Below are 24,082 nucleotides of genomic sequence, written 5' to 3'. Positions count from 1 at the left end.
GCCTAGTCTACAGAGCTAATCCCAGGACAGCCAGGGCTACACAGAGAAACCCTGTCTCTAAAAACAAACAAAAAACCCTGAATTTAGAAGCCAAGCGAGGTAGTGCAAAACGGGCCCTTAAGCCCAGTGCTTGGGAGGCAGAGGTAGGTGGATCTCTGAGTTCAAGGACAGCCTGGTCTATAAAATAAATCCCAGGAAAGCCAGTGCTGTTACACAGAGAAACCCTGTCTCAAAAACCAAAAAAAAAAAAATCAACCAACCAACCAAACCATAGTTAACAAAAAGAGATAAGGAAATACATGTTTACAATACAAGAAAATCAAGACTGAAAAAGACATTCTGCTATGATAAGTCAGACTTATCCTGGCTCCACAACTTTAGTAAGTTACTGATCTGTTTGACCTTGTTCTCTCCTCCAAAAAAGAAACTAATACCACCCACCTGAGAGAGTTACAGGAAGGACTACAATAATGTCATGTTCTTATTTACTTATAAAGTGCCTTACTGCTTCAATAAATATTCACCTATCATAGAGGAAACAATGACAATTTACCAGAAGCCAAGATCGGTTCATCTTTGTTGCTTACTAGTTACTGGATGTCAAACAGGCCACCTAAATGCTCTTTGTATCCTTTCTCTGATATGAAATGAAGGTACTAGTAATTAATCAAGATTTGGTAAATTATAGCTGAGAGGCTAAATCCTTTTTATTGGAATCCAGCCACTCCATTTTTGTTTCCGTATTATCTATGGTTTTTTTCCAGAAACAACAGCCTAACAGCAGGACTAAACACAACACACAGGTCTCAGTGAGAGACCATGGGTCCCACAAACTCTAAAATATTTACTGCTTGTTCCTTTAAAGGACTAGTAAACTCCCAACTCAATTCTAAGGAGAATATGATTTGAAAATACACAATTAAGAACATCAATATAATACAATCTCAAAATGCTCCACAAAGATTACCCCATGTCCAATGCCTATTTGCCTGCTAATCTTCCTTTTTACTTGACACCTTTATAACCTTCAATTGAATGAGGGCTGTGGAACTTGAAGCCAGCAGCTAGGGTCTTAACTTAGCGGTCAAAGTCGTAAGCCTGAAATTCCTAGCATTTCCAGCACTATAGATACACTAGGTTTTAACCTTATTCCAAACTCATGACAAGCCCTGAGAACTGGCACCTAGCAGTAGAGCAGACATGGCGAAGGAATCTGACAGCTGGATACAGAACAGACACAAGGAGCCCAGGAATAACAACAGACAAAAGAAAAAGGAGCTATAAGTCTGTCTGAAAGACCAATCATACAACAGTCTCACACTAGTAGTGCCCTAATATGGAGTGACCCTTTAAGGAACTTCAGAAATTCTAAACAAAATGGGCTAGGTCCTCTTCCTTCAACCACAGCTAAAGATTACACTTCCAAGGTGAGGCCCCCTAGTCAATTCCTGACTTTGTTTTTTTACTTATTGATGATAAACCTGGTCTTTTATGCCCTAAGTACTATCCCTACAAAAAGAGAATAATCATCTTCCTTATAGGATTTTTGGAAAGTAAATGAGGTAATATGAAAATTTAGTTTTGCCATGCAGTGGTGGCACACGCCTTTGATCCCAGCACTGAGGAGGCAGAGAGGCAGGCGGATCTCTGTGCGTTTAAGGCCAGACTGGTCCACAGAATGAGTTCCAGGACCATCAGGGCTACACAAAGAAAACATGTCTCAAAATATTAAATTAAAAAAAAAACATTTAGTTTCATGTCTACCTTTGTGATATTATAACTAATATCTATTTTACTTATCACCGCTGCAAACTTATTTTCAAACTATGTGCTCTTGAAGTAGCTCACCCATGCAGGTGAATGCTATTACTTATTTCTTCTTAGAGGATAAGCTGTTAAGATATTAATGGGGGGCTCCCAGTGTCCACCCTACTCCATCTACTAAGACCATTTACTCTGCCTTCTAACAAACCCAGATTTAAGCACCTTGTCATGAAATCATGGTTTGTCTGAAAGTAACATTTTCATGAGAAATTACAGTGGAAATCTGAAAGAAAAGGGAATGCTATTTCAAAAAGACTGCTTCTAATGAAAAAGAGTAAAAAAGAATGGATTCTAATTTTAGCTTAGCAAAACCACAGCATACACATGGTTCCACTTAGTGAAGAAGTCTGAAAAAACTTCAAGTGGAAAGCAGGTAAACAGTTATAAATGTATTTTTATGGGGTTAATTAATAAATCAAACAAAAATAACTTGTTCGTATTTCTAGTCATAATTAGACAATAGAATAGAAAGAACAAAGATTCTTGATCAAATAGACTCCAGTTCAATTCTTAGTTTTACTATCTTGTAAATACTAAATGAAAAGTTGTCCTTACTCTGTGTTACTCTAACACGCGTAAAGACCCAGGTTCTTTCCTAACATTTGGTAGACGTCAAACAAGAAATGGTATTGATACAAGCTCCCAATTAAAAATTCATCCTGGGGGCTGCAGAAGGCATGTCTTGTCACTTAAGCATGAGGACTGGAGTTTGGATCCCCAGAGACCACACTGAAGTTGAGCAGGTGAGGCAACCCACTGTACTCCAGCACTTGGGAGGTAGAGGCAGGAATACCTGGGGTAAGCAGGCTAGCTAGACAGCACAGTCGGCGAGCTCAGGAAGAGACCCTACCCCAGTAAATAAAGTGGAGAGCAATCCAGTGATGTCCTCTGGTCTCCAAACATGGATGTGAGCGCGCACAAGTGAACATGACACATGGACACCACATACATACACACAAAACAATAACAACAACAGTAATCATCTTTTAGGACTGAAGGTATAGTTCCATGGTAGAATACTTGCCTAAAATGCATGAGGCCCTGGGCTCAATCACCATCATTGCAAAAATAAAAATAAATCATAATGGTTATTCTCAAGCAATTTTAGCATTTTCTTTATATAAAACAAATATAGATAAAGTAGTTTAGCTTTTCATCTAATAAATGTATGGGTTTCCAGGCCAACTGAAAAAGGGCAAGATCCTTTTAACAATGTCAGCATTATACTTCCTTGGCTATTAACAAAATGTGAATGGTGAAGAGGTTGGATTAGCCCAGGTACATGACAGATCCAAAGTTATTTAAATTAGTCTGGCTATACTAACTAAAATATGGATGGGAGACCCTGTATTCCCAGTACCTTTCAGAGATAAAACCATCCGAGGACACCTGGGCTCCAAGTACTTCTTGAGGTCATCCCAGGCCTTTTTAATAGCAGCATAATGGTCAATGTATCTTCCTACATCTGCGTAAGTAGATATGAAGAGAGATCTCCAGCACTGTTTCTTCCGGGATTTCTCTTCCCTAAATAGATATAAGAAAAAAAAATTTAAAAAATCCTTTGAAGCCGGGCGTTGGTGGCGCACGCCTTTAATCCCAGCACTCGGGAGGCAGAGCCAGGCGGATCGCTGTGAGTTCGAGGCCAGCCTGGGCTACCAAGTGAGTTCCAGGAAAGGCGCAAAGCTACACAGAGAAACCCTGTCTCAAAAAACCAAAAAAAAAAAAAAAAATCCTTTGAAATGATTTTAACATGTACTTTTCCTTTTCCTTTGCTTTCTGAGAGAGGGTCATATATAGTACAGGCTGGCCTTCACCTAGCTATGCAGCTAAGGATAGCCCTAAACTTCGGATCTTCATGCCTCTAGACGTCACATGCTAGGATTGTGTACCACAAACCCAGCTTAGCACATATTTTTGATACCTACCAACACACTTTCATTGGGAGTTTGTGGTTACTCTGCCTTTTTATTTTCCTAACTTATTTTAGCTACAAAGAGAACTAGATAGCAAGAAGTGATACATCAAAAATTTTAATAGCTACTACTGTCATGGTGGGGTTATTTATTAGTCACTTACTTTCTGACTTTCTACTCAAGTTTTTCCCCAAGTTTCCCAGTTCTTAACAAAATATGTGAATAGTATGTCAGTACAAATATCAACTTACTCCTAAAAACGTTATCAGTTAAAAAAATCTTTTTGAGACAGAGTCTCATGTAGCTCTGGCTAGTATGAACTATGATTCCCCTGCCTCTACCTTCCAAGTGCTGAGGTTACAGGTGTGTGCTACTGAATCTGGCCTTAATTATAAAAATATAAAAGGCACTGGGTGGTTGTGTTACACGCCTTTAATCCCAGCACTCGGGAGGCAGAGGCAGGCGAATCTCTATGAGTTCAAGGCTAGCCTGGTCTATAGAGCAAATTCCAGGACAGGCTCCAAAGCTACACAAAGAAACCCTGTCTTGAAAAAAATTAAAAATTTTATATATATATATATACACACACACACATATGGCACAAGTAGTTGTCCCATTTTTGAGAATATTTAGAATAGCATAATATTGCTCTAGCACATCTACAATGGATCAGCCAGAGAATCGTAAATCAAGACAAATACACAATTTAACATCTTTCCTTGCATTACTTATATAAACATGTATTGAGTGTTCACTTGGCCACTGAGAACATTAAGAAATGCACACTTTTTTTCTGTTCAGAAAGTAGACATTCTGATCATAAACCAAGAACGCAAACTTAACACAGAGGATAAGCAACCACAAAGGGTACCTGAGGACTGTCAACCGAGCCTGGACTCCTTCCTACAGAAATGCAGCCCACTGGAGGACTTACGGGGAAGCTGAATGGGGAGGGCTGAAGCTGTGGCTTGGGATGCAGGGGAGATTTAAGGGTGAAAACCAGGAACATTACAGAAGACTTAGGGAAGTTCTGAAGTAGACGTGGTGAGGCCACAGACTGAAGACAGCTGTGGTACCAGGTGAAAAGAGCGAGGAGGGTGTGAGCCGTGAAGGAAACACTAACTGGGAAGGCCAGTGGTTTCAGCAGACGCAGGGAGAGAGACGACTTAGGGTGACCCCTAACTCTGGCTTGGGGTCACGGACGGGTGCTACAGTGAAGACGACAGCTGCACAATTCAAGGTTTGGATGTGAACCAAGAACACATCAGAGCAGAGGTAATTTTGTTTTCTGGAACAGAATGTGTAGTTCAGGCTAGCCACAAACTCAGGGTCTTGTACCACAGTCCCCCAAGTGCTGGACTCCAGGTGTGGTTTTTGTTCAGTTTCAGTTTAGTTTGGACGAAGGGGTGTAAGGAGGGAATAAAACATCTTTATATTAATATATAGCATTAACATAAATACATACAGCGAGCAACAAGGCTGGGGTTCTAACTCAACTGCAGAATGCTTGCCTAGCATGAGTGAGGTCCTGGGTACAAAATCCAGCACTGTAAAAACTGAGCTTTTGATTTTTTTTCTTTTAAGTCTTGAGAAACCCTGTCTTAAAACAAACACACAAACAAAAATCAAACTAAAAAAAAGTCTTTAGTTCTAACCCTTTAGAATTTATGGAAATTGTTTCTATATTTCTAAATATATTCTATATTTCCTTATACTTCTGGTTCTTGATTTACAAATTTCACATGTATGAGTGATGCCTTTGCTGTGGAAAAATCCTGTGAAGATTTGTCACTTTGATTGGTTTAATAAAGAAGCTGACTGGCCAATAGTGAACAGAATAAGGTTAGACAGGAGAGTTAGACTAAGAGAATGCTGGGAGGAAAAAGGGCAGAGTCTGGAGTTGCCAGGCAGATGCAGAGGGAGCAGGAGATGAACAAACCATGTTAATAAAGGTACCACCATGTGGCAGAGTGTAAATAAGGAATACGGGTTAACTTAAAAATGTAAGAGCTAGTTAGTAATAAGCCTGAGCTATTGGCCAAGCATTTATAATTAATATAAACCTCAGTGTGTTTATTTGGGAGCTGCTGGTGGAACAGAAACTTCCATCTACATGCCCCTAAGTGAAAGATGAGGATATATCAACACTTAAAATTCTTCCTTCCTCATTCTTCCTCCTCCCAATGCTTAATAGCTGTTATTAACTTTTCCCTTGGTAGAACTAATGCTTTCAGCTTCAAATAATATACTTAGTTCGAGATCAGACTGAGCTACAAAGTGAATTCCAGGACAGCCAGGGCTACACAGAGAAACCCTGTCTCAAAAACCCAAAACATATTAAATATTAAATATATATTAACTATATTACATACACACACACACACACACACTTAGAACCTATAGTTCTCCACCAACTTTAGCAATCCTGACTTCCCATGATTGAAGAAACATGTTAGGTACCCCTGCTTTTTCTTCTACTTCTAAATCTCACTGTCATCTACATGTTTATTCTGGCTATGTGGTAACTTTGACTGGACCCAGTAACAGAAACTGGGTTAGAAAGGAAAACTAGTACATAGTATTATAGTAGTCAAAGGTCAGGATTCAAAACTATATATTCTGCACTAGAGGCTGGGAAGGGAAAAAAGCAAGGGGTTCAGACCATTACTGGAAACAGAGTTAACTAGAAAGGAGAAGTATTAGTAGGCAATGGCTACAGCTTACTACAATTTACTGTATGTTTTATAACATGTTATAAAGAACTAAGAAGAAGGTACTGGAAAACTCCAAATACAAAGAAATGGTATACACTTAAAGGAGCTGGAAATACTAATTAGCCTGACTTCTTATACATTGTAAATATGTACTGAATTACACTTTATCCCATAAACATGAGCAATTATTGCATATCAATTAAAAATTACTCTAGTGCAGCAGGTGTCAACCTGTGGGTCATGATCCCTTTGGGGGTTGAATGGCCCTTTCACAGGGGTCCCCTAGGACCATCCTGCATATCAGATATTCACATTATAATTCATAACAGTAGCAAAATTACAGTTATAAAGTAGCAATGAAAATAATTTTATGGTTGGGGGTCACCACACTATGAGGAACTGTATTAAAAGGTCGCAGCACTAGGAAGATTGAGAACACTGCTCTAGGGCCAAGTGTGGTAGCTCACCCTTGTAATGCCAACACAGCAGAGGCTGAATCGAAGCGCTGCCACATGGTCACTGTGGTGATACAGTGTGTACCCTAATAAAGCCTGTTTGAGGATCAGAGGACAGAACAAGCCACTAGATTAAAATAGAGGTCAGGCAGTGGTGGCACACACCTTGAATCCCAGGAAGTAATATGGCAGGGCAGAGAAAGGTGTATAACGCGTGAGGAGACAGGAACTAAAGGCTCTTTTCAGGTGAGGACTCAGAGGCTTTCAGTCTGAGGAAACAGGATCAGCTGAGGAGTTGGTGAGGTGAGGTTGGCTGTGGCTTTTTCTGCTTCTCTGATCTTTTAGCATTCACCCCAATATCTGACTCAGGGTTTTCTTTTTTTTTTTTTTTTGGTTTTTCGAGACCAGGGTAAGATCATTTAAGAATTCAAACAACAGGTCGAGGCCAGCCCAGACTAGAGAAATGAGTCGTTGTCTCTAACAACAATGAAAAATTTACTCTTAAAACAAACAAACAAACAAACCTACACCATAGCCTACACCCACAGAAGAACAAATGTTCACAAAATACTTACTCGGTTATCAGCCAGTATTTTTTGCAATGTCTTCTCCACAAAGGATCATGAGTTGAGAGCTGGTTGAGTCTGCGACTGACATGGCAACAACTGGCGGTGACCGGATTCAGTTAGTATAAAAGGGAGAAAAATTGAAAGACAAAGATTCCAACAGTCATTGGTAAATTCTGCTTGATGCCCTTTATTTCTCTTATTTCTACTTACTACCTATATAGCTGCAATGCAGTATCTTTTCAAAGCATTTAATGTGTGAGTTAATATAACTGCCCTGTGAGTAATAAGGAGAAAGTAACATACTATCTCAAATAGTATGATTAACCCACCACAGTCAAGCAAATATGCACCAAAACCGTTAGGCCCTGGCAACAGGTTAGACACTTGGCAAAGTTGGACTGTACTGGGCAAGAAAGACGCTGCAGTATGCTGGATGAGTCTGTAGACAAAAATAGTATTCAACTCCACTCATTTCCACAAACATTTACGGAGGAGTCACGTCACTTCAGTTTAAAATTCTGATTACTACCTGAACTAAAAATCTATTCTTCCAAGAGGCTACATGATCTCAGCCACCCTTCATGCAGCCTGCCTGTTAGTCATTACGACCTTTAGCAAAAACAGCTTTCTAGTTTTTCTAGTTGAACCGGCCACACTACTGTTAACAGACCGTGAGCCTCTCCACACCATTCCCTTCACTAGGACAGACCAGCACTCTGTCATATTTTCATCTTGCACGAGTTAGTCATCCCGACTTCCACATTCCAACAGTGCAACATGTGTATTCCTTACACACACACACACACACACACACACACACACACACACACCCCGCTCTTGTAATTATGCACTTGTTTGACCTTCCATCTTGTCTACAGTATTTCAGCGACGTCAAAAAAGACCCTATCTCTCCAATTCACTATTGTATGCCTACATTTAACCAACACATGGCAGGCACTCCAAAAAAAAAAAAATTGATTGAACAACTGAATACAAAAATAAACAATCCTTACACTGTAGAAGTGCACACTGTCAGGACAAACTGTAGCTAAGGAAGATGGGAGAGTAAGGTTGCCAAATTGAGGAGAGTGAACTATTCCAGACAAGGAGCAGAGCTCACACAACAATGTGCAAGTGTGTGGTATGCCGCCTGATGTCTGCTCTAGCTAGAATGGACTGTGCAAATTCGATAGTGGAGGAAGGCCTGAGAGGCTTAGATAATAAGCTAGAAGATAAGGGCCTAAAATACTGCAGAAGCTCAGGGTACAGTCTGTAAACAGGGCTATTACGGGCTTTTAAGAAGAATGACGGCCAGGATCGTCTTCGGAAGGTAACTGTGGCAGCAAAGACAGAAGGCTGTCAAGGTGAGTTACAGCGAGAGAGTATTCCAGATGAAATCAATCTGAGCTGTACAGCCTTTTCTACAAAAAAACTTCCTCTGCTTTAGTACAGGCTGAAGCAGGGGGAAATGTGTTTTCAGAAAAAAAAAAAAACAAGTGTTAGCAGGTACGAGTGGAGGCCATAGCAGAAAACCCAGGAAATACCTCTGCCGCCACTTAGCTAGGCCAACCAAACTGTAACTCCAAGAAATCTGTACCTCTAAAATCCCCTAAAACCGGAGGACACAATCATCAAACGGCCAGGATCCAGTCATCAATCAAAAACCAAAACTGGGTCTCCCCCATATGAGAGGGCCTTTTTGCCTTCTCTACAAACATACACGGAAGCTCAAGAACCCCTGGCCATGCTGTCAAGGATGTAAACAATCCTAACACGGGGGTGGGGGGTGGGGAGTGAGCACAGCAGCGCCATTTCTTTCTCCAACCTGAACAGTCCCGTTCTCTGCAAGACTTGGGCATTGGGCTTTGGCCACCCGTACTCGCAGGCCGGTTGTTTATTTTATTTTTTTGGAGCAAACGTTGGTGGTTTGGGAAGGCCTGAGCTAACTGCAGTCACCTGTAAGGCCTCACCGGAAGTCGGTGACAAAACACAAAAATCCACCCACCCACCGTCAAGGAGGAAAACTGACAGCCAAAAAAGTCGCCAACACAAGAGAAAGTGCAGGCTGCCCGTGACCCCCGGGGGGCATCAGAGGGAATCGGAAGGTCGCAGGCCTCCTGGCGCGCGTTCTACCTGCCCACGCGGGCTCCGGTCATCCTGGACCCCAGGCCCGGCAGGGACGCGCGTGGGCCGAGACAGCGGCCTTTCCACGGAGCCAGACCAGGCCCCAAAGGGCCAGCGCGGGTCCGCGGCGCGCTCCGCTCTCCTCGGCAAACCGGCCTGGGCAAGGCTGGAGGGAGAGGGCGCTAAGTCCTCGGGTACCCGGGCAGGAGTGAGGCCTGGATGCCCAGCCCCCTGGTCCGCGTGCGTCTCCCTCGCCCCCGATGTGGCCCTGCAGGATAACGGCTGCCCTGCAGTCACCCTCTGCTGCAGAGGAAGCCCGCGTCCCGTCTCGGCGGCCCGGGGCCTCCTCCCCGGCCTCCGCCGCCGCTCCCTTCCACGTCCCCACCCCTGCCACGAGCACCGCCCCATTACTTGATTAGGTCCCTGTAGTCCACGAAGGATAAGATGAGCAGAAGGGGGTCGGTGGGCAGCGACTCCAGGGTGAACGGCACCCCGAGCTCGGCCTCCACGGCAGCCATCTTGCCCGGCCCGCTGCAGCCTGGCACCACCCCGGCCCCGCCCCCGCCGCCCGCACCGCTCGGCGGCCGCGGGCTCAGGTTAGTTATGTAACTGTCGGCCGGCCCCGCCCCCTGGACGCCCCGCCCACCCCGCGGCCCGCCCTGCGGCTGGCTGGCGCGGTGTCTGCTGCTCGGCCGCTCGCCGATGCGCCTTTCCCTGCACAGCCCTAACTAAGCTCATCCCAGACCCCTGCCAGGCTGCCCCCGGAGTCTTCTTCGCTCTCTCGCTTCTTCCTGCCGTCTTCTATGGGGTACCCTCAAAGCCTCGACCTAAACCTCACGCTGATCATCCCGGGCCTCCTTTGCGTCCCCAACCCACGGCTGCGTTTCCAATCCCTGAACTGGACTCCCCCGCCCCACCCCCACCCACGCTCCGCCTTGCTGCTCTTTTCCGCTTAGTAGGGAAGGAATGGCAGGGAGAGAGACACAGGGAAAAGCACTCCAACTTCGAAATAATCGGGAGGCTATAACTCTACCACTGCCCACAAAGCAAAATGGTCCTAAAAAATGAAAATCGTCTCTGGGTAAATTCCTTGTCTAGATAACCAACAAATGTTAATTTCCAAAGCTTTTACCACTAGGTTTCTAAACCTACCCGCATCCCGGAGAAAGTTCCTCCCAACTACTTAGTGTAAGAAATACTCAAATATGAATCTTTTCCATCAAGTACTATAAGACTTGTGTTTAGGACAAGGCATTTAATTATTTTTATCCCCCCCCCCCATCACGTAAGACTTTTATACAAATTGTTTTAATCCCCTCCACCAGGAAAACCTTCCAGTAATTTGAGTCAGGTGGTGGTGATGCACTCCTTTAATCCCAGTACCAGGGAGGCAGAGGCAGGCAGATCTCTGAGTTGGAGGTTGGACGCCAGCCTGGCTACAGAGTGACTTCCAGGATAGCCAGGGCTACACGGAGAAACCGTGACTTGAAAACAAAAACAAAACAGCGAACAACACTTTCCAGTAATTTGACAGCCTAGAGTTGTGCCCTCCCCCTTCCTCTTTGTTTCCTGTGTGACTTTTTTTTTCAGACTAGCCAATTGAATTAAGACTGTGAGGTTGGATCCCCCCAAAGACACAGTCACTACCTGAGTTAGAATAAAAGCCAGTGCATTGCCTGACTGGAGGTGTCGGCTCTTCTGAGCACACTCTCTTGATCAAGAATAAATCTGTCTTGTCCAGACACATAGTTGGAGTGGTGGGCTCTGTCTTTGAGACCTCAAACTTGCTTCTAACATTAGGAGGACAGAGGATATGATCTCTCCCACCCCTCTGATGGGTTTCTATCAGCTACTTTCACTTCACTTGGTTGGCATGGCAAATTTTCAGCCAAAGGGTAAAATGTACGGAAATTGAATTTTTCAACTTTTATTTTATAAACTCAGATTTGGGACCACAAGCATGGGGGGCTGAACTGAATGAGAACACTGGAGGACAGGAAGATGTGATTCTTCAACTTTGTAGAAATGATATTAAGGTGGGTGTGGGAGAAGTGTGATGGATGGGATCACGGACCAAGGAGTAAATTCTTCCTTTCCATTGGTTTCACGGGGGCTGTTCAATAGAGAGGCTTGGGAAATCCAAAAGATCTGGACTTCACATACCAGTCACTTACTTCACTGGTAGTGAGATGGTGCATTAGTTATCTGTATCTAAGGTCTGTGAATTGGTCCTCGTCTCCAAAAAACCACCCCTCCTGTCATGGGTTAAAGATAATAACCCTTGCTAATAAATGTTAATTTCCCAAGCTTCTAAGTGTAACAGTCACTACATTTCCTTGATGCTTATAAATTCCAAAAGAAACTTTCCTTTTTTAAAATCACATTATGTATGTATGTATGTACATATTTTGAGTGTGGGAAGGTATGGATGTGAGCACACCATGCAGGTCAAAGGACAACTTTTAGGAGTCCATTCTCTCCTTCCATTTTCTTCCTGGGGTCATCAGGCTTGGTAGCAAGTACCTTTACCCCCTAAGCAACATCACCCTGGAGAAAGTTTCTCTTAAGCACTTGGAAAAGTAGATATGATCTCCCTCACTCCTCTACAAAAGTGCATTTTCTCAGTTCACCATATCATTAATGCTTTTATAACCTCACTCTGCCCAGAAAAGCAAAACATCCACTGCCTGTATCTCTGTATTTCCACGTTTCTTAATGTACAAACTTTATCTGAATGTTTATTGCCTTGGATTGTGGTTGATATATTGTGCACCCCAATAAATTTATCTGGGGGTCAGAGAACAGAACAGCCACTATATTAAACATAGAGGTTAGGCAGTGGTAGCATACACCTTTAATTTTAGCATTCCAGAGGCAGAGATCCATCCGGATCTCTTTGACTTCAAGGCCACACTGGAAACAGCCAGGCACAGTGACACACACCTTTAATCCCATTTGAGATCTCATGTTGTGCTTGGGAAAGACACATGCCTTTAATCCCAAGAAGTGATTACAGGAAGCAGAAAAGTATATAAGGCATGACCAGGAACTAGAGGCTTTTAGCCTTTTTAAGCTTTTAGGCTTTTAGCAGCAGTTCAGTTGAGATCCATTCAGATGAGGACTCAGAGGCTTCCAGTCTGAGGAAACAGGATTGGCTGAGAAGTTGGCAAGGTGAGGTTAGCTGTGGCTTGTTCTGTTTCTCTGATCTTTCAGTATTCACCCCAATATCTGCCTCCAGGTTTTTTATTAATAAAATCGTCTAGTGATTTGTGTTAGATTGGATTCTCTAAGAACTGTAAACTCTGGGTCTAAAGAGATTTCTCAGTGGTTCTGCTTTTGCAGAAGACCCAGGTTAGGTTTCCAGCACTCACCTGATGACTCACAACAACCTGTAATTCTAGTTCCAGAGATTAATGCCCTAGTCTTGCCTCCATGGGCTCTTGCATTCACGTGGTATGCTTACACATACTCAGGCACACATACCTACATATAAAATAAAATATTTTTTAACTGTAATCTCTAGGTCTTATTCAACCTTGTAACTCAGGGCACTGATATATTAGTCAACAAATGAAAGTTTAAGTTCAGATTGATTGAAGACATAACAGTCATTTCCTGTTCTTTCTCTTTTTTCTTTTTCTTTTTTTTAAGACAAGAGCTCTCTATGTAGCCCAGGCTGGCCTCCTAGCTCATATTCATCTTCCTGTCTCAGCCTCCTGAGTGCTGAAATTATAGGTTCAGACACTGTGCCCAGCTCAAAACAGTCACTTCTAGTTGCGAAGGAACTATACCCATTTAGATAGCCAAATGCTTATAACAGCATTGTTCCTAATTTGGGCTTGTGTCTAGTTCTCTCTGGGATGAGCTGCTTGTTTTAAACACAATAGCTGGTGGGGGGTTTCAGGTGCACCGCATCTGCTCCTATTGTCCTCCTATACTTGGACTTAGTCTGAGCTATAATCACATGCAAGTCCAAAAGCATGAAATTATCCTACCATCAGAACCAGGACTGAGAGGGGGAACTTGTTTGGAGCACAAAATGTAAGAGGGCTGCCTGTTTCATAGCTCCTTTCTCCAGTTAAAACATTTCCTATGGGAGGGAGGGAGGGACGAAACTGACTGGACCAAGGAAGTAAAGGACATGCAAAGCCCAGGAAATTCCTGAAACCTACAAGATATATAGACCCACTTCCCCAGGTTATATAGGCTAGCTCTGGAAAGAGACGAGACTGTCCAAACTGCCGAGCTGTCTGCAAATAGCCCTGGGAGCTCAAAGGGATACAGATTTCACAAGTTGTCACCCAGGCTAGGGTGGGCTTTTTTGGTGATGCCGCTGCTTTCTTCCATGCTTCTAAACATGATCTTTCATTCATAGTGCTTAAGTAAAGCCAATAAACTCACTGGGTCACTAACCTATATTTGGATGGAATAATTTCTTTTGTCTGTGTCCTATCTGATGAAAAAGTTTGAGTAACTAAGAGAAATAATACTCTATGCAATATAATTTAGAAATGAAAATGAATGCCAAAAATCTATACTGGAGAAAATGCCAAAGCAGGATCACACAATGCATCAGGCAGAAAAGGGTAAGCTATACCCTTGAATACATGTTTTTTGTTTTGTTTTTTACTTTTAAATGATTTATTTCTCCTGCCCCAAAAGTCAAAGTGGGTACTCTGATGGAGGACTTGCTTCTTCTCCCAGATACATAGGCTAAGAGGTCCTAACATGGACTTTCAACCTCTCTCTCTCTCTCTCTCTCTCTCTCTCTCTCTCTCTCTCTCTCTCTCTCTCTCTCTCCATGCTGCCAGCTTCTGTCATGTCTCATGGAAGGTGCCATGTGATTACCAGCCCCTCCTACCAGGCCAAGGCTCTGTTTTCCTATCCAACATAATATGGGGGAAGTAGAGATGATTGGGGGAGCAGTGTCAGTGAGCAGGACCCACAAGAACCCTTCCTTTCCTGAGATGTGGCTTCCATTTGCCCCTCTCCACTACCCCCAATAATGGCTGAACAAAGGAACAAGAGAGCACCCAGGTCTGAGTGTTCTGGGTCTTCTAGTATAAAGACGAGAGGGGGTGCACCTTAGCCTTTGGGTCTTAGTGGGGATAACTACCCTGGCTAATTATTTAGAAAGCTGTTCTCTAAAGGGCACAAGAGAATGCCATGATCTTCTTGCCATTATAATGTCTGTGGCAAATCAGCAAACACAAGCTTCTGAAGGAAGGGGCCGTATGCAGATTTTAAGTTTCTCCTTTTCTCTGGAATAGTCTTATAATGCTTTTGAAACAATATATGTTCCCTTTAGGACTCCACTGCTACCTTGTATATGACAACTAGGCCGTAGCAGATAATATCCCACTTGGTATTGCTCCCCTATAGCCTCGCTGGCTTCAAGGCTCTTATTGACTGTTCCAGTAAGTTCCTCAAGCAACAGTCCATAGCTCCTGTCTACTGTGGACACGCATCTTAGCCCTGAAGACTAGGAAGGACTGATGTGAACACATTACTTGTCTGCTCTTTAGAATGTGGAAGAGTTACTCCGTAACATTTTGTTGGGGACAGACGAGTCTAAATTGCCCTGGAGAGCACTCTAGGCTGTGTCAAGTTGACAGTGACAGCTAACTAGACCACTGAACCAAATATTAAATTTTAAATAAAAACAAGATCACAGAGTTCCATACTAAAGTTTGAGGCAAAAAGAGGAAAATGTACCTCTAAATACATGCTTCTATTTATTTTGGAATGATTGATTTCCCCTCCCTAAGAGGCCCAGAAGGACTTGCTTGGAGGTGGGGCAGGCAATGACCAGATCCCAGGCTCTAGACTCTGGAACAGTGGTTCTCAACCTTTCTAATACTGTGACCCTTTAATACAGTTCCTCATGTTGTGGTGACCCCAACCATAAAATTATGTAATTGCTACCTTGTAACTGTAACTTTGCTACTGATGAATCACAATTTACATATCTGATATGCGGGATATCTGACATGTGACCCCTGTGAAAGGGTTGTTCAATCCAAGAGGTCGCAACCCACAGGTTGAGAACCACTTATCTAGAAGGAGTGGCTCCTTCTAGAAGGATAGCCTACCGGTGTCCTCTCTATATATATGTAAAACACCATCTTTTAGGGGCCAAGACCACTTTCTGGAATTTATTATATCTTACTCTTTCCAACCTAGGGGCACCTCTCTGTGGAAGAAGACAGCTGGGGGCTAGGGCTGATTGGGGGAGGGTAGGAAGTAGGGCAGTGGCTTCAGGTTTCAGGTGCACTATACTCTGTTTGTAGTCCCCAGCCCAATTTGTGTTTCCACCAAACAGTACTGGAGCTGTATACCACTGGCCCCTGAACTGCCGTTATTTGGGGGTTGTGTATCAACTGCAACCTTGTCTCAGGGCTGAGGGATTTGGGCACCCTCTTGATTGTAATGAGGTAGCCCACACATGTGGGAGGCCAGGAACACAAGGGAGGATCACAGTTAGGGAATCATCAAGAGAACAACCTGGGCTGAAAGGCTGCCAGGTGATTAGTAAGGAAGAGGTCCTCCTCAGCGGCGCCCAGGAAAATCCAGGAGTGGCTGAAAGCAGGAATAATGATAAAAGTACAGGGGTGGATGAAGATTGGGAGCTGCCACTGATGCTCAAAAAGCAGCCAGGTGGATGGGTCCTGCCAAACCGTGGCATGGATTTAGCTGCTCTTGTGGAACACAGCCAGTCCATGGCTAATGAGAAACATGGACAGGACATAAGAGGATTATAGGCAGAGTGGTGGTAGCGACTCAGACTGAATCCTGGAACTTGGTTGCTTTGCCCTCCCTCTAGGAGAGACTTAAGTATTTCTGAATTCACTAAACAAGTGGATTATGTTGCTTGTTTTCTGCAGCAAGCCGCTTGTTTTCTTGCAGCCTAAGGATATAACCTTCTTGGCCAGGTGCTGGGTTGGGGGTGGTGATGAGTGAGCTCGCCAATTGGCTACTTTTTAAGTGTTCCCTATCAGCTGTTTCTAACACGGTGGATTAAGAGTGTGCCCAAGAATGATTTGTAATCTCAAAGCCTGCAACTTTGTATCCCTGAAATGGTATCTCCTACTTGATAGAGGAGAGGAAAATGCAGTATTTCCACGCAAAAACGTGACACTGTCTAGGATGCTGAACACTGGCGCTCACCTGTTCAAAAGTCCAGTAGCGTTAGGGTGCTGGAATCCTACAGTGTCCTACTGAGACCTAAACAGGCAGATGGCCATCGTTAATCCTGCGGTGACCAATGGCCTGTGGCATGAGAGTGGCTAAGCTATATCTGCGCCATCAGCAACACTGGCTATGCAAACTTGGGTGGGCTATAGTGGTTTGTTTTTATTTTAGTGCCAATACCAGTGCTCTCCAGAAAAAAAAGGGAAAACTAGTCTCTGCTTTTCTCTGTGCCCCAGACAGCTGACCTCCGAGTTCCTTCAGTGTGCCGCTCTTCTGATTTGGCCTGCTTGAACTCCGCCAATGGGATGTTCTGGGGGAAGCCTGCGGAAGGGATGAGAAAAGATAATATTTGCTCTCCATCTGTGGGGGTCTGGCTGCATTTTCTGTTGAAAACATGTCCTGTTGGTGCCTTTTCCCGTCTTTAGCTCCCAATCTCGGATAGATCTGATGGACAATGTTTCCTCCTTAAAGCACCTGTTAAATTTCCTCATAGACACCCAGGCTAATTCTTTACCGATTTTCAGGTATTTGTTCCACCTGGTACAATGCAACCACCTAGCGTTCCTATTAACAGAGCATTTTATTTTAATAAGAATTATGGTTTGGAGACTTTGGCTTTCATGATTTCAGCATTCAGAATTTTAATCTTTTGAGAAAGCAATTTTGAGAATTCTAGAACTTGTGGATTTGGATCTTTCCATATTTCAGCTTTGAGGATTATAGTGTGTGGGAGTGTGTGTTTGGGGATTATGGCTTGGCACCACACTAGCGTCCTGGAAACAGATGGGAGAAGAGAAGGTTGTGGAACCTCAATGCTGTGAAGAGGGGCCACCAGCAGCGGATGGTAGATTGTTGCAGAATATTTGTGTACACTGTGAAGATGTGTCTCTGCCTAAGGCTCTTTCTGATTGGTTTAATAATGAGCTGACTAGCCAATAGCTAGGCAGGAGAGGATAGGCAGGATTTCTGGGGAGAGAGAGGAAGAGGAGGAGGAATCTAGGCATGTGGATTTTGCCAGCAGACTTGTAGCAAGTCGTATGTACTGAGGAAAGGTAAAAGCTACACGAGAGAACATAGATTAGTAGAAGCAGGTTAATTTGAATTATAAAAGCTAGTTGAGGACAAGCCTAAGCTAAAAGCCAAACATTCATAGTTAATTGTAAGTCTCCATGTCATTATTTGCTGGCAGGTGGTCCAAAGAAAGTCTGACTACAGTAGCTAACACAGGGTTCATTTCCTGATGTCTGAAGTGCAGACCCTGAACTTGGTGGTGTGATTTCTGGGTTTGGATATTACAGCAGGTAACTCACAACAGGTGCTCAGAGCTCTGCATGTAGCATTGCCAGGTGTGAAAGACCCCATGCATACCAAGAAACAAAAACTGCACTGAACTAGAAAAAACAACCACCACCAGGAAGCCCAGTTAAAAATGAATTCTCCCCAATCACCTACACTTTGTACACTGGGATAAAAATATCACACAAGACGTATACTTAAAAAGTATTAATTCTTTATCTAATACATTAGGCATATAAACTATCTGCCTCCTTCTCTAATTCTATTTCCCTGATGATTTGCTTCTCCTTTGTGATTTCTTGTTTGCTGAATTTGCCTGTTAATAGCTTGTATGCAGTCTAGACTTCATGGACATTGTAATGCTTTATAATAATATAGTGATAGCATCCAATTCATTTTCTTTTGCCTATTGAATATTCATTCACAAGAAAACACATCCAATAATAGCATTAGGAGCTGCTGTGCTAAGTGCTGGCTGTCAATGATAGGATGGATTTCAAAGTCTCAAGGCCAACAGTGATGGCCTCTGGCAGTGAGGCTTTTCATAAACGGGCTAATTTCAGAGCATGTTATTCCTAATTACTGGTTGTTCTTTTTCTAACTTGAGCCTTTGGTCAAATAGCAATCTTTCCCTTTCTTCAGTGTTGTTAATTGTCAGTTCTTCCTTTGGAACTCACCTCAGCCAAACCTGTAGGTGAGACCATGTGAGAGTATTCACACTTGTGTCTGTGGAGATAATTTAAGTAGCTTAAGCTTCAACTATTATGGTAGAAAAAATAGCTCTAGTTGCCAATAGCTTAGAAATTGATCAAAGAAAGATCTGAATACAAGGCATTTAGGGTACCCTAACAGAATCCATAAGGGAGTCCTGAATAGTAAAGAACTCTATCACTGAATTATTATTAAGCCCCAGGAAGCTTACATTAGGGGTACCTCCATCCAGGTCAATACCTGAATTTTTCAGTTAGGACATTATAGAACCTGAAATCCACACTGGGGCTAGGATTCATAAAGTCTGAAACCTTGAAAGGCAGAGATGGGGTGAAGGCCTGTAATTCTAGCACTCAGAGGTCAGAATCAGGAGGATTTTTGCAAGTTCTAGGCCAGCCAGAGCTTCAGAAGACCCTATTAAATATTTTTTCTTAAAAAATAAAATTCTCAAGGCCTGAGAAACAGCTGTTGTGTGAGTATGTTGGCAATATGTAAGAGAAACTCAGCTTACAAAAGCATCATGGGAATGTAGTTTTCATGGGCCCCCACAACTGAGCAGATGATATAAAAGTGGGACCAGGTCAAAAGACAAGGTTATTACTCTGCTATGCCCTTTGCTTTGACATCTCTGGGAGAGTTCTCATGCCTGGGGCACCCCAGTGAATGCAGACACTGAATTTGCTTTGGATGGTTCCCACAGTGCCCTGTTTCTCATTCAGTCTCTTGCAGAGGGTTGAGGAAAAGTAGAAGTCATCACTGAGTATGGCATGCATACTGGTTTGAGAGAAAATGACCCCCAAAGGGAGTGGTACTATTAGGAGGTGTGGCTTTGCAGCAGTGGGTGTGGCCTTGTTGGAGGGAGTCTGTCACTGTGGAGGTGGGCTCTGAGGTCTCATTATATGCTCAAGCTACACCCAATGTCTCCGTTCACTTCCTGTTGCCTTCTGATCAAGAGGTAGCCAGTACCACATCTGCCTGCATGCCGCCATGCTCCCTGCCATTGTAATAATGGACTGAACCTCTGAAATTGCAAGCTGCACCTCAATTAAATGTTTTCCTTTATGAGAGTTGCCATAGTGTGGTATCCCTTCATAGCAATAGAAGCCCTAACTAAGACAGAAGTTAGTTCCAGGGACTAGGGTATTCCTGTGGAAGGCTTGACCATGTTTTTGTTTGGAGAAATTTGCATTTTGGGAGGTTGGGGTAGGAAAGCAGTGGAATGCTTAATGGGCCATATTGGTAGGAGCATGGAAGACAGTGGTGCTAAGGGTGATTTGAACGGTGGGGGGGCTGGCTCAAGATGTTTCAGGGGAGAAGAATTAGTATGTTGCCTAGAGATCGTTCTTAGGCTATTTTGGTGAAGAACGTGGGTGCTTTTTGCCCTTGTCCAAAGACTCTGCCTGAGGCTAAAGTGAGGAGTTTGGATTAATTCCATTGGCAAAGGAAATCTCAAAACAGCCTAGTAGAGACTCTGTTGTGTAGTTACTGGTATTTATGCTTATTAAGATTTATAATAAAAAGGAACAAGCTGAGGAGAAAGAGGACACCAGGAAGTGGAGTGAAGCTAAGTCCTGTGTTCAAGGAGATAAACAGATTAAGAAATGAAATAAAGGGAATGGTGACCTCAGGGCAAGATCCCACCCAGATAAGTTTCCAACATGTGGAAAGGGATTAAAGAAAAGGTTAGAGCCAGGTGTGACTGTATGTGCCTTTCATCCTAGCACTTGGAAGGCAGAGGCTGCTGGATCTCTTGAGTTTGAGGCCAGCTTGGTCTACAGAGCAAGTTCAAGGACAGCCAAGCTTAGGCAGTGAAGGAAACCATGGAAAACAGAAAGCTGAAGATGTAATTGAATGAGGCACCATGTTCCAATCCCAGGAAGCAGCGGGACTTGGCCGCTTCAGCCATGTGGTTCTGGCTTTAAGGATAGAAAAGGGAGGTTATGGAATATTCCTCTGAGACTAAGGAAAGTCAATGAGGCCAGGCATGTCAGATGTTATGCCCAGATCGCGGGGACCGCCAAAAGACCACCACAGAGACTGAATCCCGCATGTAAAAGCAAAGAGCCTTTATTTCAAGCTCCGAGCTTGGTCCCTCTGTCTGCCCGACACAGTGGTGAGAGCAGAGAGCCCTGAGCTCAGGTGGGGCAGAGTTTTTATCATAGCAGAGGTTGGGGCGAGGGGCTTTCCAGGGTCCAGGACCCTGATTGGCTGACAATTGTCTAGGGGTGTCTGTAAAAAAAAATAGGTGTGTGCTAGACTCAAGGACATCTGGCCACCTTATCTAATGGTTAGAATGTTGGGGATGTCAGGTACTTCCTCACCCCTGGGTAGATCCCTGGGTGGTATCAGCTTAAGGCTTTTCCTGGATCTGGGTGTTGCCTGCCAGTAAGCCTGTCACAGAAGCTGTGTCTAGACCCCTAAGTCTTGTCATGGCTACTGTGTGGTCAAGCTATTTGGGGGCCCCTTCACATCAGGCATGTCCCTGAATGGAGATCCAGAGAGATGCCCAGGTTGCCTTGGAGACCCCAAGATGTTAGAGATGGGATTCCTGCCAAGGAAAGGTGCTAACAGGGAGTGGAACGAGCCCAAGACAGAAAATGTTGCAGTCAACAAAGCTGAAAGGAGTTGGAGGTCTGGAGAGCATTTTAACATCAGACATGGAGATGCAGAGTTTGGAGTTTGACCTGACTGGGGGCGGGGAGGAGGGGGAATAAAGAAAAGACAGACAGACAGAAAGAGCTAGGTTTGGGTAGTCTGGGCTTTTAGTTTCAACACCATGGAAGTTCAGTGTGTTTATTATGTAGAGCTGACTAGACAGGCAGGATTACCGCACACAGCTGAACAAAGAGGAGGCAGGGTTTATGGTATACAGCTTAGCTCATCTCCATAGGTGTAGTCCCTGTAGGGAAACAGTCTTCAGATTGTAAAAATGGGGGGACAGGGGAGCTCAACTGTGGTGGACATTTTCTGCATCAACATTATCAACATCCACATGTGGCTTCGCCATTTCCCTCTGAGGCTCACCTCCGAGTATGTGGACATTTTCCCATGGGTCTGAGGCCAGGGTCCTGGACATGGCTGTACTTATATCAACAGTGCTCATTCATTCCAAACTTCAGGGCCTCCCTCGATCTCCACACTCATTTTGGAAGGGAGCATTGTTAGGTGGGTGTTTTTGTGCAGAAAACTGGGAGTTAAAGGGATGGCAGGGAAAGCCACTGGGGGTTATGGATTGCAGCATGTGTCAATGACTGTCAGTTGAGAGAGAGAGAGAGAGAGAGAGAGAGAGAGAGCAGTCATCGGAAAGTACCATCCACTCTGAGGGAAGGTCTTCTATTCTCAGCTAATCTTTTCTGGGAATGCCCCTACAGACATACCCTGTCTTAGATTCAGCCTCTCCCTCTATGCAGCCACAGGGAAGCCATTGTACCTGCTAGGTGCAGACCTTCCAGGGTGATTGCTTAAGGTTGCCTGTCCTGCCCAGAATCCCTCACCCATTGCTCTGTAAAAAGCCTAATAAACTCAAACTTCCCCAGGGTGAACTTTAGTGGAACTGAACTTTGGTTTGTCCTTGTGATCTTATCCAGGCTAGACATTGCCCAATCCTCCCAAAGGGCAAAAATTCTCCAATAGATGACTAAGTAGGTTTTGGTCAACAAGCCTGGTGACTTGAGTTTGCTCCCTAGAGTCCATATAGTAGAAGGGGGAGCTGGTTTCCACAAGTTGCCTTTGGACCTCTACATGTGGGCTGTGGAGGGAAAATATGAACCCATGGGCATATTAAAACCAAATTAGAAACACCAGGCCAGCGAACATATTGAATACACCAAACCAAAGAAGGACGCAGTGCCCTTGCCAGACCCCATAAGGAGAACCCCTGGCACTGCCATGGCAAGGCAACAACCAACCTGTCATCTGACCCAGGGAGGGGCACGCAGAAACTTTCAAGTGTCCCTAGGGCTCCAGCCACAACTGTGGACACAGCATACTTGAATTCCCAGCCGGACATCTATTCACCCACCTGGACTTCCTGCACCTCACCCTCTTGGTTCTACAGTCCTGTGTTTTGCCTCTATGGCCTCCAGGGTCCTGACATAATGCCTATCTTTTGATTTAATCCTAAGGCCTGGTTCAACTTTGCAACTCTGCCCGATTCTGCAGAGATGACCCAGCACCCTGCCAATGGGGTTCTTTATTGAACCCCATCAGTAACTTCTTCTGAGACCTCGCAGAGAGGAGTCTTGGTCGTCTGACACAGTCCCTCTCTGTTTCCCTCTGGCCTTTTCTTTCCAGGTCCCCTCCCCAGTGACTCTGGGTCTTACCCAGCACTGTGCTTCTGAGTTTTCAGAAACATTAGGACATGGTCTTCTATGCTCCGGACCCGTCTCTCCAGCTTCCATTCACCATCTCAGTCCCAGCACCTCTCATGCCAGAACCTTCCGCTGGGACAGCTGTAAACTTGTGTTTATCTTGGACTACCAAGTATTGGGGGACTGGGGAATGCACCAGGCTGGCTTCCTGCAAGATGCCCAGCCTGATCTCCCTACTAAAAAGGATGTCAGCTCCAAACTCATCCCAGGGACCACCAGCTTTCCTGGGGGACTTCATGAATGTCTGCCACTCCTCCAGTTTTGATGTCTTGTGGATTTTACACAGAAGGCATTCTTATTTGGGTCTTCCCAGGCCTAAGAAACAAAACATCTGCACTGCCAGGCGTTTTCTGCTCTAGAGGCAGTAGGACTTGGGAGAATGGAGCTGATAAATGAGGCAGATTAAAGTCTCACGCAATAGCTAACTTTATTCAGGGCATCAAGTCATTTACACTCTGAGAGTTAAGTAGAGTCACATAAGTAAAGAGTCCAACCACAAGGACAAGCTGCATGTGGTGGATAAGCAGTATGTTGCAGGCTACCCAGACATGGTGGACAAGCCACACATGGAAGCCATGCATGACAAAAAAAAGATGTTTTTCCATACAGGCAAATAAATAACAATAGCCAGTTGTAGTGAATGATCTGAGTAAACTCCCTGCTATCCACTATACCTAGAAGGAACACAAAAACACATTCCAAGAACAATTTTGTGTTTTTGAAGAAACTGAAGTCACACAACCATTGTCTTGTTTCCTTGGAGTTTTCTCACAAGCACTCTGAATTCTTCTCACCTGACCCCGTTCTTGGACTATGTTCCAACACCTAGGTATCTGTCTTTATGGACATTCAACTTGCTGAAGTCAACTCTGAAACTTATGGTTTTAAAAAGGTGTTCAGTACTGTATTCATTGC

The 24,082-nt window shown here is 44.1% G+C and overlaps 1 protein-coding gene across 9 annotated transcripts in view; it reads right to left on the bottom strand.

The window, feature by feature from the left end:
* Fbxo3 (F-box protein 3) overlaps window positions 1-10,173 on the bottom strand; it is a 35,165-nt gene extending 24,992 nt beyond the window's left edge. For 6 of the 9 annotated variants that reach the window (XM_076570189.1, XM_042275819.2, XM_042275821.2 and 3 more), the window contains exons 1-3: window positions 10,011-10,173; window positions 7,482-7,571; window positions 3,185-3,348 (exon numbers count right to left, since the gene is read on the bottom strand). In XM_076570189.1, the coding sequence (XP_076426304.1) occupies window positions 3,185-3,348; window positions 7,482-7,571; window positions 10,011-10,117 (361 nt within the window). In that variant the 5' untranslated portion in view covers window positions 10,118-10,173. Of the gene's footprint in view, window positions 1-3,184; window positions 3,349-7,481; window positions 7,572-9,608; window positions 9,975-10,010 lie in introns of those variants that run through there. The other 3 variants (XM_076570190.1, XM_076570191.1, XM_076570192.1) reach the window with 1 other exon arrangement.
* Between the last annotated feature and the right edge of the window lie 13,909 nt (window positions 10,174-24,082).

Source organism: Peromyscus maniculatus, chromosome 4 (genome assembly GCF_049852395.1).
Source record: "Peromyscus maniculatus bairdii isolate BWxNUB_F1_BW_parent chromosome 4, HU_Pman_BW_mat_3.1, whole genome shotgun sequence".
Classification (NCBI taxonomy): domain Eukaryota; kingdom Metazoa; phylum Chordata; class Mammalia; order Rodentia; family Cricetidae; genus Peromyscus; species Peromyscus maniculatus.
This window is presented reverse-complemented; position numbering and strand designations above follow the sequence as displayed.